Source organism: Apodemus sylvaticus, chromosome 14 (assembly GCF_947179515.1).
Source record: "Apodemus sylvaticus chromosome 14, mApoSyl1.1, whole genome shotgun sequence".
In the NCBI taxonomy this organism is placed as follows: domain Eukaryota; kingdom Metazoa; phylum Chordata; class Mammalia; order Rodentia; family Muridae; genus Apodemus; species Apodemus sylvaticus.
In genome coordinates, this window is record NC_067485.1 from 39,720,745 (window position 1) to 39,734,691 (window position 13,947).

A 13,947-nucleotide genomic window follows, 5' to 3' on the forward strand; every position below is an offset into this window, starting at 1 on the left:
TGCAGAGACCTGTCATATTATATTCTTCATTAGTTAATATGAAGCACTTCTAATTTTTACTTCAGCAGAAGCTAATCAAGATATGAAGAGTGTAGGCATTGAAGAGAAGAGAACAGAGCCTCACCAGGGCAAATCCCCTGATAAAGAACTGTGTTTTTATGTATGGACACTGGTTGTTCTTGGAGTATAATAGTCTGCCCACAAGAGAAACACATGTTTTTCTAAGGAATTTAAGTTGAGCCTTAGTCACTTTATTTATGACCTATGTAATAATACAAGTTTGTCACTTAGCCTTATCTAATGAGACCCGAGAAAGGCAGAGCACAGTTATTTAAAAAAGATAAAAGACAGAAACATCCTAAGAACCAATGGAATTTGTATTCCCTGATATTAATAACTGTACCATGAGAAGAGGGTATCAAAAAGCTTAAATATGAGATGAGTTATTATTAGACTAATAATTTAGAGCCATGAAATATGCAGAATCTATCTAAGCTGCCAATAGAGAGACTTAAGATTGAATACTGATTAGAAAAATTAATAGATACTTCATGCATGTATCTTAATAGCCTGATGATTATTTAAAAAGGTATCTAGTCTGGACCAAGAACTGCAGGCAACTAGTTAAAATTGGGGGTTAGATAAATTTGTTCCCCAAGTAAATGCAGACCAATTTGTTATTTAATATCAAATATTCAATGTTGAAGACATACATACCAGTAACAAATAACACTCTACAGACTAAGTAGAATATATTTAGGATTATCTATATTTATATGTATATAATATATATATGCATGTTAGAATATATTTAGGATTATCAATAATTATATGTATGTAATATATATATGCATATGATACAAATTAATGAAAATGTGGCCATGAATTTTTATGGGAAGATGGAGAAAATATGAGAATGCTTGATAGAAGGAAAACAAAAGGTTAGATGTGACAAGTGTGTGTGTGTGTGTGTGTGTGTGTGTGTACATGTGTGTACGTGTGTGTGTATGTGTGTATTCCTGTTTACTGTGTTTAAAGATAGTTCAATTGTATAACAATTGTGCTGTATGTCAAGTGACTTTCAGAAAGTTCTCATTGCCTGTGGTTTGTTTTCTTAACATATACCCAGACTTCCATCTTCCTGTCAAAATGAACCCATTGATTAGGAACTTCTTGCTTAGATTCTAATATATTCATTCATCTTCACTCATTCTAACCAATACCAGTACTCACTCAACTTTTGTAAACTAAACATATTTGTGAATAATGTTTGATATGAATGCCATGAAACAATTACTAAATTTTATATTACATGCCCATGAAACATTGACAAATCTTCATTTCAAATTTAGCATTTGCAAAGAATCGGTTTATTTTTGAGTAAAGTAATAACTAAATCTAGAAAGGCACCAAAGAGGGAGAGATTCATTGGGGCTTTGAAGGTCTTGATCCTGAAGGACCTTCTCAGAGATAGAGGACAGGGATGGATGCTCAGCAGTTGTTGTTATGAACATCGCGGCACTTCAAGACCTTGAGATAATTATCAACCTTATGCGTATCCCTGCGCACACACCGACTTAAGGTTTTAAGAGCATTGTACTTAGTGGATTCATCAGATGACTGCAAATCTGACCATTCAGACCAGAAAGTATAGTCACTTACAGCAGCTCCTGGATGAACCTAAACACAGAAGAGAAAGGGATTATTCATTTCATTGGTATTACTTGGACACATTGCATTCTTTCATATGAATGTGTAAGTATGTATATGCACTGGCAGACCATGTGCAGAAAAGCATGTGTGTGCAGTAAGAGATCAGAGGTCAACATTGTTTAAAATTCCATTGCTGATTTATCTTTCTCGATTTCTATTCACTTAATATAGAATCTTTCACTCACTAAAGACTTTTCTGTAACATCTGTAATGTTGCCCTCCTAATATTTGGATATTAAGGAATATTTACTTGATATCTCTATTTTTATGTAGATTCTGAAGCCAACTTTATTAGCCTCATTCTCTAAAACATTGAATTGTAATTGTTAGAAAATGTATTAGTATACAGAAAGATTGCAATTCATATGAGCCAAGTTTTATAAAAGCATTGGGCCTCTAAAATTACTAGGCCTCTAAAATTAAATATGATATAAGAATACATGTTTTCTGATGTATCATTGGTATATACTCATATTGGAGTATACTGAGTGATGGAAAATAGGAACATTGAACAGTATTTGTGTATTTGGTCAAAAGATAGTAAAAAGGATTATTATTTTCTTAGCATATTCCTAAGAATCATTCATATTATGGTTTTAGGGACCATAATCTCTTATTTTTCTCTCTCTAAACTTAACCAGTTATCCACATAATGCATTGTTCCAAACCTTTGAACAAATCAAACATATCTTAAATGTGTTAAGGTTTAGGGGTTCTAATACTGTCATCAGATCTGTGTTAGTTGGGGATATCCATTCCACCTATTGAGGTGACTTTCTAAATTTCTATGAGAAACATCTACTCTCTATTGAGAGTTTTGATGTGTGATTCTTAGTAAAGATCCTGAGGAAGATTGGATTTATAAATAGCAACTCCTTATTTGAAAGGCTGTTACTGAATTTTATACATATTACATTCATTACATATGCATTATTATAATATAATTATATTACATATTATTTATTTAAATATATATTTCTATCTCAGAAATAGAGTATTGAAAAATTTACTTCTCCTTAACGAAATCACCTCTTCCATGCAGGAGATAAGGACAGGAATATAAAGTGTGAGTGGGCTTACCCTGCTGAATATGGTCTTCAATCCCTCCAGAAGCCCTAGCATTCTCTCCTCCAATTCCTTTGTTTTTGACAGCAGTGTATCAGGTACATTTGGAAGAGAAGCCACTGCCGCCACCATGTGCTTAATAGGCTCTTCCCAAGCTTGTAAAATGGTGATGGACACTTTCAGAAGGTCTTCTGACTATAAACAATCAAGAACACCTCATTAATATAGTGAAATACACCAGGGGTTGATACATATGGTGGCTGCATGAAGGTTTGCACTCCAGCATAGGTTGTTTATGACTAACAATCTAGGAAACTTTTCTTAGTATATGATGTGCAATATAGAAATTATAATACTCTATCATAAAATTACAATTTGCTCAAATAAAAGTAATTTTCATTAACAATGATTTTCTGGTGTAGGTAAAACTGATCATGATTCATTTTCACTGTATAGTCTACTGCTTGTAGTCCAGCTGAAATTTTTTTTATTTGACTGCTTCCCTTGTCCATGAGAAACTAAGCACTGCAGGTATTGACTGAGCATTATAAGTATCTATGAGACTCTGTTGAGATAAAAATAGATGTCACTACTGTCAGAGATTCTGTGGCACAAATCACTTTCATACTAATTAACCTATTGCTCATTCACATATACATTGTCCTCTGTATAGCATCGTAGAATATTAAAATAGAAGTAAAATGAAGAAAAGAAACCATTCAAAATGATAATGGCCTCAGGATACATAACTTTTCCCTCTTTCCTCTAGCAGAGAACTCCTTTGTTTGGTCAGGTACTGGAGAACAATGACTGAATATCGTTATTAACCTCAACATGGAATCTTGACCTTGTAAGCATGTGCTCACTTCCTGAGAAATATACGAATACTATATCTGATCCACAGTTTTTGCTTCCATGTCTGTTAGCTACTGTCCTGGTAGTGAAAGAAAAATGAAGTGCTGATGGAATCTCATGGACATTTTACAGGAAACCTGTTAAGCATGTAAAGGAAAAATGCAGGCCAAATGGTGATAGCAAAATCCATTGCCTAAGTCTTTGAAGCCTAGGGTTTAGGATTAAAAGTTTGAGATGGATGAATCTCAGATCCATATTCTATTTAGGATTAAAGTGATTAAATCTTTATATAGCTTTTTGTAGCCTCAGTTCCTTATGGTCCTAGTAATGCTGTGCATTAGATAACTTCTTGAGGATTATACGAATTAGTGTTAATGGACTGCCTTCCAAGGATTCTAGATCTAAGTAAATTCTCACTCTTCCTCCGTCTATTCCTCTTTCCATTGTCATTACTCTACTCAGATTTTATTCAGGAGAATAGTTTGCATTTAGGTTTCTGTTATTAGTAGTGCACACAGAGAGGAACTAGATTACATGCATGAGAAGCACACATATAAGAAGATTTATGTTAATCATATTCACTTAGTTATGAAAGATACTAAGAGGGAAGATGTTACAGCAGTTATACTTTAACTATGCCGAGATGTGCGGTCCTTAGCACTATCAAGAGGAATATAATGTATGTTGAGGAAACTTCTTTTCACTTGACTTATAAGAGGAGGCTGAATAGTTATGGAGATCTTATTGGATAATGAAGAAAAGTAGGATGCATTTTCAAATAAAAAATGACAAATCATTGATCAATAAGTAATATCTCTCCAGATAAGAGGTTAGTGTTATTCAAAAAACACTACTGTATCTGAAACTCTTCTATGCATAAATAATTGTAAAATGAGCCAGGAATATTCAAGTCATATTAAAACTTCTCAGAATATATTAATGATAATCTCACAGAAAATGTGCTATTTAAAAATGGAGCTCTGAATGGTCAGTTTATTAGCCTGCTCTCATATGAAAGAAGTATTTGTGTTAGAATGAAATTATCAACCATAAAATATGATTGTCTGTTGTTACTTCTTTGCTTTTCTTGTATCTGAGATTAGCTCACTTGCTATGGCCCCAGTAACCACGCAAAGCACAAGTATGCTGTATATTATTTCAGGTTTGGTTGGTTCTTTATTTATTGTTTTTGTTTGTTTGTTTGATTGTTTGTGAAGATCAGTAGGAAAACTTACGTTTGTCTGGTGGACCTGCTCACTGTTTTCTGGAGTAGGGATTGCAGCAGTGTGGCAGGGGCTATACGACCAAGCTGTCCTACCAAACTTCACTTCCTGGAAGAAATAGAAAAGTTTAATTTCTTAGAGACACTTATTGGCCATTATTATTTATGGCCACATTATAACCGAATTTTGTAAATTTAAATTATTTTAACAACTTATAAGTATTTAGAATTAACACAGTAATGAACTAAAGACTACCTACATACACATTCTGCCCATCATAAAAACAATCTAATTTTTAAACTTCCAATCCTCTTCCCTTCTTTATTATTTTACTATTATTTTGCCCTTTCTAAATGATATTGTTTAGATATGAAGCACCAAAATAAACATACTCTAAAAACTGATGATTTAGGCATCACTGATTTTAGGTTTGAGGTGAGTGCTATAAAATAATGCATGTATTTTCACAGTTAAAAATATCTTGTCTTTTTGACACACAATTATCTTTTTAATTTAATTAAGCATTGTAGAATTAAACAATTACTCTAAAGTCCACAATTCTATATAAAAAAGAGCACGCATTTAATGCCAACATTTAGGAGGCAGAGGCAGGCAGATTTCTGAGATAGAGACCAGCCTGGTCTACAGAGTGAGTTCCAGAACAGCCAGGGCTTCAGAGAGAAACCCTGTCTTCTGCAACAGAAAAACAAAAACAAAACAAAACAAAAAAAAAAAGAAAGAAAAGAAAAGAAAAAAAAGGAAAAAAAAAGAAAAAAAGAAAAGAAAACCAAAAAATACCAAACAAGCAAAAAATCTAGGTATATTCTGAGACAATATTTACCAATGGATAAAGGAAGATTTTAAAAAGTATTATTTAGTATGTATATATCAGTCAATCAAAGATTATATTCACTGAAGGAATTTATTATTTAAAATCATTTTTAGTATTGGCAATCAGTAAATTTGTAGATGTGTATAAAGTCCTGTACGGTTGAAGGATTGTGAATGTAGAATATGCAATATAGAATGAACATGGCTAGGAGGATATTTATCCACAGCAAATCTGAAGATATATGTTCCATGTTTCCAATTTGGCATGGAGGTTTCTTTGTTTGATCCTCATTGATTTGTTGTATCACAATCAAGTATGCCAACAAAGAATAAAGAATTGGTTTTTTTTCAAAACCTGTCCTACTACTCACTAGAATATTAAACGCAATAACCCAACCCTCATCACTGGTGTTTTTATGAGTAGATTTATTCCTTACATTGTTTTCTATAGTTTAATTTTATCATACTCATACAAATAATCACAAGGCAACTCCTCTAAAACAAACCTACAGAATGCTGAGTAAAAATTTCCACATAGGTAAGACAGAATTTCCCCGGGCACCTTAATGATGCTTTTTGAACATCATATCAAAAAATGTTGCTTTAAAAAGTTCATTAATAAAAATTAAACATTTACTAGTTTCTTTACTAGTCTCATATTTCACTAAACTTCCCTGTATCTTTGTTAAAATATCTGCTGTTCGCTTCTAATATCTCATTTGAAATTTGTCTTATGATGGCTCATGTTTGATGAGTAGGGTTTGATGATTGCTCCTTTGGAATAGAAACCAGGTCAAGGACACCACAATAAAATCCACAAAATCAACAAATATGGACAGGGGCTCACTGAGACTGAACTGACAATCAGGGAGACTGCAGGATTCTAAACCTGGGCACTCTGTATATATGTCATATATGAGTAGCTTGGGTTTTGTGTGTGTGTGTGTGTGTGTGTGTGTGTGTGTGCGTGTGTATGTGTGTGTGTGTGTGTGTGTGTGTGTGTGTGTGTGTGTGTGAGAGAGAGAGAGGGAGAGAGAGAGAGAGAGAGAGAGAGAGATTTCTAACAGAGGGAGCAGGGATTATTTCTGACAGTTTTGCCTGATTCAGGAGACTTGGATTGCTATTGGATTGCCCTGTTCAACTTTAATATGTGCAGAGATGCCTAATCTTATTGGAACTTGATATGACATGTTTGGTTAATATACCTGGGAGGCCTGACCTTTTCTGAAGTGAACCTGAGGAGGAGCGAATCTGAAAGGAATAGATGGTAATGGTGGCGGGGTGATGGAGGAAATGGAAGGTGGAGGAAAGGAGGGGTAACTGAGTTCAGGATGTAATATATGAGAGAAAAATTAATAATATAAATAGATGTGTAGATGATAGATTGATAAATAGATAAGTAGATAGATAGATAGATAGATAGATAGATAGATAGATAGATAACAGAAGTACTTACAAATTCCATGAACACATTTGAGGCAAGACCATGGGTGTAGTGTGACCACCTAATCACACGTTCATATAGGCTTTCAGTGGACACTCCATAATTCGGTAAGGAAGCCACCTCCTCCCAAAGAAGCAGGTTAGACACTGCCAGCAAAAGGAGTGCTCCAGCTATAAAGAGAAATGACACTGAAATCACCTATCCAAATGACACTGTGGAGGATATATTGTCTGTCCAAAGTTTTCTGTGCTACAATACTTGATTCTATATAGATGGAATCTGAAATCACTTTACCCAGTAAGAAAGTATAGGTGAGTAGGCATGTCTCTCACACATATTAAGAAGTAGGAGAATTTCCTCAGCTTGGGTTTGCCTTAGCATAACTTCTCAATTTGTAAATATTTTTAGCTGAGATAAATCCCGAGATGGAATCCCCAAGCCATTCTCTGTGTGCTTTAAAGATTTGGGACATTTGTCCACTCATCATTTCATTAAATAAATTTAATCAGTTCATTAATTGATATTTCTTGCAAATGCCATTTGAAACTTGAGGTGACTCATTAAATTAGGCCTTTTCTATTTGCCATTTATTGCACATACTAAATTGGTAGTCATAAATCTACTGTCATTGTCTATTTAAGGTTCTAGAAGCCAGCTGTTCCTCAAGTAGAATTATGTGAGCAGAGAAGGATCTAGGCCCTCACATCCTATAATGATACTGCTTCTTTCGGTGACTAGCACAAATAAACCATTGAATTCTATGTTCTTAATGAAGGTCAGCTTCTCAATTTCAGCAACAATATCATTTTTTGCCGTCTCGTTTCTTGTTTTCTTCAATGGTAGGGAAGAACGTTATAAGTGGATGTAAAATTGAAACTTGTAACTGTGTCCATTTTTGTCCTTGTGTCAAACAAAAAAAAATTAAAAGAGTAAGGAAATGCAAAGTGTCTATGGACTTAGCATTTGCGACTTTCCTCAGACAAGGTAGATGCCCCTAGAGAGCCACTGATCTCAGAGCTGATTCAGCAACTCCTGACAAAATTCTAATGCTCAGTTCAATGTGGACTTATATCTTGGTTAGTCACAGAAAGCAACAGTTCTCCAAATACTACAAGACTAAAAGCAGCAAAGATTGTATTCTATTCAAACCACCATCGACAAAAAGTATAGTAATGAAGCAGTGTGTGGCTGCAGAGCTACTTACAGAAGGAGCATGGGTGAATCAAAGACGGCTGCATCTCTGAGGAGTTCTCTCTCTCTCTCTCGAAGTGCTGACAACACCAGAAGGCTGCTGTTCTCCGAGTGCTGCCTTGCCTCAGCTCTTCGCCTCCCATATATACTAACAGATCCTCTCCAAGGTCATGCAGGTCACCAGGCAGAGGGAAGTATGTGTTTTGTCAAGGTAAAGGTTCCTAGATTATATCCCTGTAGGAAGTATAAAAATATTCCTTACTCTCGTCACAGTCCTGTTTCTGTATGAATTGTTTTGCCGTGTGCAAGAGTGTCCAGGGTTCAAATTAGTTCAGAAATCACAAAAGTCATCTCGGTTCCATAGTGACTCAGAACTAGGTAAGTTGGAAAATATATTTCCTTAAACCTTTTCTCCAGATCAAGGTTCTATATTCTCTCTCCTGTTCCTACCATCTGTTAATTCCCCTACATGTTTCAGGTGGTAACAAAAGCCCTCCATAAGTTCTATTTTAGCTTTGGGTTGGCACATCACAGCAACATTCCATTATTCTTGGCATTTAATTAAAAGATGAATTTCTGTCTGTAATCAGCAAACATTATCAAACATTTCTTTTTTATAAAATATACTGTTCCAACATTAAGTATGCAGAGGAACCCATGCTTAATAAGTACTTTGATAACCATATGATATGTACTTTACAAAAGCTGATGATTCTCACATAGATGGTGCCTATGACCTCAGAAACATGTTTTTTGCAACATCTTATAATATACCTTACAGATTGCCTCATCCTGTGATGGTTAGCTTAACATCATTTCAGAACACTATTTCTTACAGACATAGTTCATTGCCACTTTAATATATATATAAATACATATATATACATATTACCAGGTGGTTGATCGCTTTACCAGGTAGCTGAGTAATGATGTTTGTTGATAATAATTGGTACAAAGTACTTATTGACACCAACCGAACCATTCCTTGCCATGGGTATTTGAGGTATTTAGAAGACTTGATATATTGACCATTGAACCAAGAAGCACAGTATCATAAACAGTAGACTCTATACATTTAAATGTGGTGAGCAACCAAAGGTTTGCCAAGGGTAAGATCCTTTCATGTCCATGTTTTCAAAAACCACAGGAAAGAAATTTAACCTGTACATTGGGCTACTGCTCAGTTATCTTCTAAGGATCAGAAGTTGTGATGTTCAAGTTTGGTGGGTATCTTATACTAATCCATTAAATTCTTTTTTTTTCGTTTTTTTTTGTTTTTTTTTATTCGATATATTTTTTATTTACATTTCAAATGATTTCCCCTTTTCTAGCCCCCCACTCCCCGAAAGTCCCGTAAGCCCCCTTCTCTCCCCCTGTCCTCCCACCCACCCCTTCCCACTTCCCTGTTCTGGTTTTGCCAAATACTGCTTCACTGAGTCTTTCCAGAACCAGGGGCCACTCCTCCTTTTTTCTTGTACCTCATTTGATGTATGGATTATGTTTTGGGTATTCCAGTTTTCTAGGTTAATATCCACTTATTAGTGAGTGCATACCATGATTCACCTTTTGAGTCTGGGTTACCTCACTTAGTATGATGTTCTCTAGCTCCATCCATTTGCCTAATAATTTCATGAATTCATTGTTTCTAATGGCTGAATAGTACTCCATTGTGTAGATATACCACATTTTTTGCATCCACTCTTCTGTTGAGGGATACCTGGGTTCTTTCCAGCATCTGACAATTATAAAAAGGGCTGCTATGAACATTGTAGAGCATGTATCCAATATTCTACTCAATGATACCTTAGTCAAGGAAGAAATAAAGAAAGAAATTAAAGACTATTTAGAACACAATGAAAATGAAGACACAACGTACCCAAATCTATGGGACACAGTGAAAGCAGTGCTAAGAGGAAAACTCATAATCCTGAGTGCCTCCAAAAAGAAAATGGAGAGAGCATACACTACCAGCTTAATGACACACCTGAAAGCCCTGGAACAAAAAGAAGCTATTTCACCCAGGAGGAGTAGAAGGCAGGAAATCATCAAACTCAGGGCTGAAATCAATCAAGTAGAAACAAAGAGAACTATACAAAGAATCAAGAAAACCAGGAGCTGGTTCTTTGAGAAAATCAACAAGATAGATAAACCCTTAGCCAGACTGACCAAAGGGCACAGAAAAAGTATCCAAATTAATCCATTAAATTCTATTTAGCTTATTTTTTTTAAAATTTTTCTAACTAAATATGCCATGTAGAAGAAGCATTATATTATGCAAAGTTTGTAGACTAGACCATTTTAACAAGTGGAGATAGCCACTGAGGTTCAGAATCTGTAGGAGAAATAAGAAAGATTGTATGAATGTGTAATAGGATAAGAAGATAAAATTTAACTAGGCTTGAGTGGTCAAATATAATAGATCACCCTTGGTGAAAGACTTGGTTCTATTTAGTTGTCTATGTTCTACATTCCCTCTGTCTAAGACGTTTTCTTATGTTGTCATCAGCCATGGTGTTCACTGGAGAGATGTAGTTGTGCTACATGGAACAGTAAGGCAGCAAGTAAAACAATAAACCATTCTGTTTAGCTACTCTCATTCCATTTCTAGCTGTCCTATGGGTTCTGTGAGGGTATTCATTGGTTTGGAACATATAAATTCTTTATTATCTAAAGGTTTAGTGCAAGAGATCCAAGGATGATTCAGCAATTTTAACTCTGACACTTTACTGTTTCTCAAAGTAATCCAAGCCCTATTTACAGTTTACCCTCAAGCAAATAACCCTGGAAGTGCGTCACACACATATCTACACATCTTGTTCACGTACAGTGTAGTTATTTTAAATGGGAAAAGCACGTAGTCCTTTCGGTAATGCAGAGATAACTTTGACTCCTTATGACCTGCTGAATTTCAACACAAATTCTTTACCATTTGTCTATAGTGACTCCCTTAATTAATCTTTTTCTTTTCCCCCCTGTCTGTCTTGTCTGCTTTCTTATTCACAGAAACCAGGACTCCTTTAACCATTACTCTGTGATTTAATTCTTTGAGGGGGGGAGGAAATAAATTCTAAACATAAATAATAATCTCAACTCTTTGCCCACCAGATTGTTACCTTTTGTTGAAAAAAGCTATTATTTCTTCAGATATTGTACTATTTGTTGTCTACAAAATAAGTCAAGAAATTTTCATTCCCTTCTTTAAGGGGAGGATAGAACTTTACAAATACAAGAATTTAAAATTCTTACAAAGAACCATATATGTATACATTAGTAAACAAGACAATCAGGGACCCAAATCTGTTAATCTACAGGAAAGGCAGGTTAATTTGGTTTAGTCTTACCTGAATATCACCAAAACTGTGAAATTTATAAACTGTAGGATACATGCAGGAAAACATAGGAGAAATTTCACTTCTTTCTCCTATATTTAAGTCATTAGGGAAAGAAAACAATGACATCCATTTTCTTTTTACCAGTAAATATTTTCCATGTTTTCAGGAAAATTATGCAACCTAATTTAAAGGTTTGTGAATTTACCTGGTCTGTCCATTTGCCATTTTGTTAAAAAATACACTATTCAAAAAAAATCTCATAGTGAACTGGCCCTTGTAGTTAGAGTATAGGAAATTCATTCTGATTATTGGTGGATTTTTTCGTGGTATAAATATTTGAGTCTTATAGTCTCACATATATAGAAAAACATATTGATGAAATGAATAAAAATAATAGGGTTGATTTTTATATTATCCCAACTTTTATAGATGTTTTGTACATATTTTTAGATAGTATATAGATGTTTTTGTACATATTTTTAGATAGTATGTGTGTGTACATGTATGTACATGTGTGTGCATGTGTGTCTGCATGCATGTGTGTGCATGTGTGTGTGTGCATGTGTGTGCATGTGTGTGTGTGGTGTGTTCACCCTTTCATTTTTAAGAATTTTTTACTTTGCTTTTAAAAAAATGTTGTATTGTCCCAAATCTCATAAATTAGGTCAAAGTGGCTGGAGTGCGTTACCCTGGATCTTTCTGTGGCTATCACACTAAGATGTATGGACTTGTCAGCATACCAGACATCTGTCTAGACTTCAGTTCTAGAGATTAAATTCATATCTACATGATGATAGGGAAGCATTTTATCAATGGATCTATCCCTTAGCCTGCTGGTGTTCAATATAAAAAATACTCTGATTGTAGTTATTTTGTGAATTAGACAATGGTAAAAAATGCTTTAGGACTTGTAATGATTGATTTTGTTCTCCATATGACAATTTTCAGAATAGGAACATTACATAATATATGAAGTCATTTCTGGAAGGAGAGATAGGCCATGAGACAGGAAATCTGGGGGGGTTGTTATAAAGTACTTCCTTGTTGGATGCTCAGTAGCCTCTCTGGTTTTCCTGTGACTGGATTTTGTTTTATCTTTGTCTTCTCATTTGTGGTTTCATAACCTATGTATTCATCTAAGATGAATTTACTCCTATGAATGGTAGGGCGTGAGCCCTTCTGTGACAACCATTTTCTCTGAGACTAAACCTTCCATCTTGTTTAACTTCTTTGGATCTGAGAAGTGTAGCGTGAGTGTTCCACATTTTATGGCTAATATCTACTTATAAGTGAGTACATACATTTCTTTTTTTCAGACTAGGTTACCTTACTCAGGATGATATTTTTGAGATCCATCCATTTGCCTGCAAAATTCATGATGTCCTTGTTTTTAATAGCTGAATTGTGTAAATGAACCATATATTCTTTATCCATTCTTCAGTTAAGGGACATCTCTGCTGTTTCCAGTTTCTGGCTATTATAAAGCTGCTATGAACATAGTAGAGCATATGTTTGTGATATTGCAGAGCATCCTTTGGGTATATGCACAGGAGATGTATAGGTCTTCAGGTAGAACTATTTCCAATTTTCTGAAAAACTACCTGAGTGATTCCCAGAGTGTTTATACACATTCTATACCCATTTGTCTTATTTTCCATACCAGCAATGTTAGAGTGTTCCCCTTACTCCACATGCTCATCAGTATGTGTTGCTGCTTGAGTTTTTGGTGTTTTGATCAGCGATTATAATGGGAATAAGATAGAATCTTAGTTGTTTTGATTTTCATTTTCCTATGACCATGATGCACTTGCTAGACCCAAAGAGCTTAACAAGAAGGAAGGTCCAAGTGAGGATGCTTAAATCTCACTTAGAAGGGGGAATAAAATAGATATAGGAGGTAGATCAAGGGAGGGAACTAGATTGGACAGGGGGTGGGTAGAGGAATTGGGGGTGGTTAAACTCAGGTATGAGGAGAAACTGAAGAGAGCCAGGCAAATGAGTGAAAATCTACAGCTGTCAGAAGTGGAGGGGAGAGAGTGCCTCTAGAACATGTCAGTGTCCTGGAATAACAGTGGATTCCAGAAGTCAATGGGATTGACCTTAGCTGAGACTCATAGCACTGGGGATTTGGAACCTGAGCTGGCCATCTCCTGTAGCTATCATGGATTCCCAGGGAAGGGATAAGGACAACAACCCACCCACAAAATCATCAGCCCCAAATTTGTCTTGTCTGCAAGATGTACAGGAACAAAGATGTAGCACAGAATGGCCAACAATGATTGGCCCACCTTAA

At 35.1% G+C, this 13,947-nt stretch overlaps 1 protein-coding gene across 1 annotated transcript; it reads right to left on the bottom strand.

The window, feature by feature from the left end:
- Positions 1-1,491: 1,491 nt before the first annotated feature.
- On the bottom strand, positions 1,492-8,369 carry LOC127664352 (prolactin-3B1-like). Its single transcript, XM_052156219.1, has 5 exons — positions 8,336-8,369; positions 7,144-7,301; positions 4,869-4,964; positions 2,794-2,973; positions 1,492-1,680 (listed from the first exon to the last, which is right to left on the bottom strand). Exons 1-5 carry the CDS (start codon positions 8,367-8,369, stop codon positions 1,492-1,494), a joined length of 657 nt encoding a protein of 218 aa, XP_052012179.1.
- Positions 8,370-13,947: the final 5,578 nt, after the last annotated feature.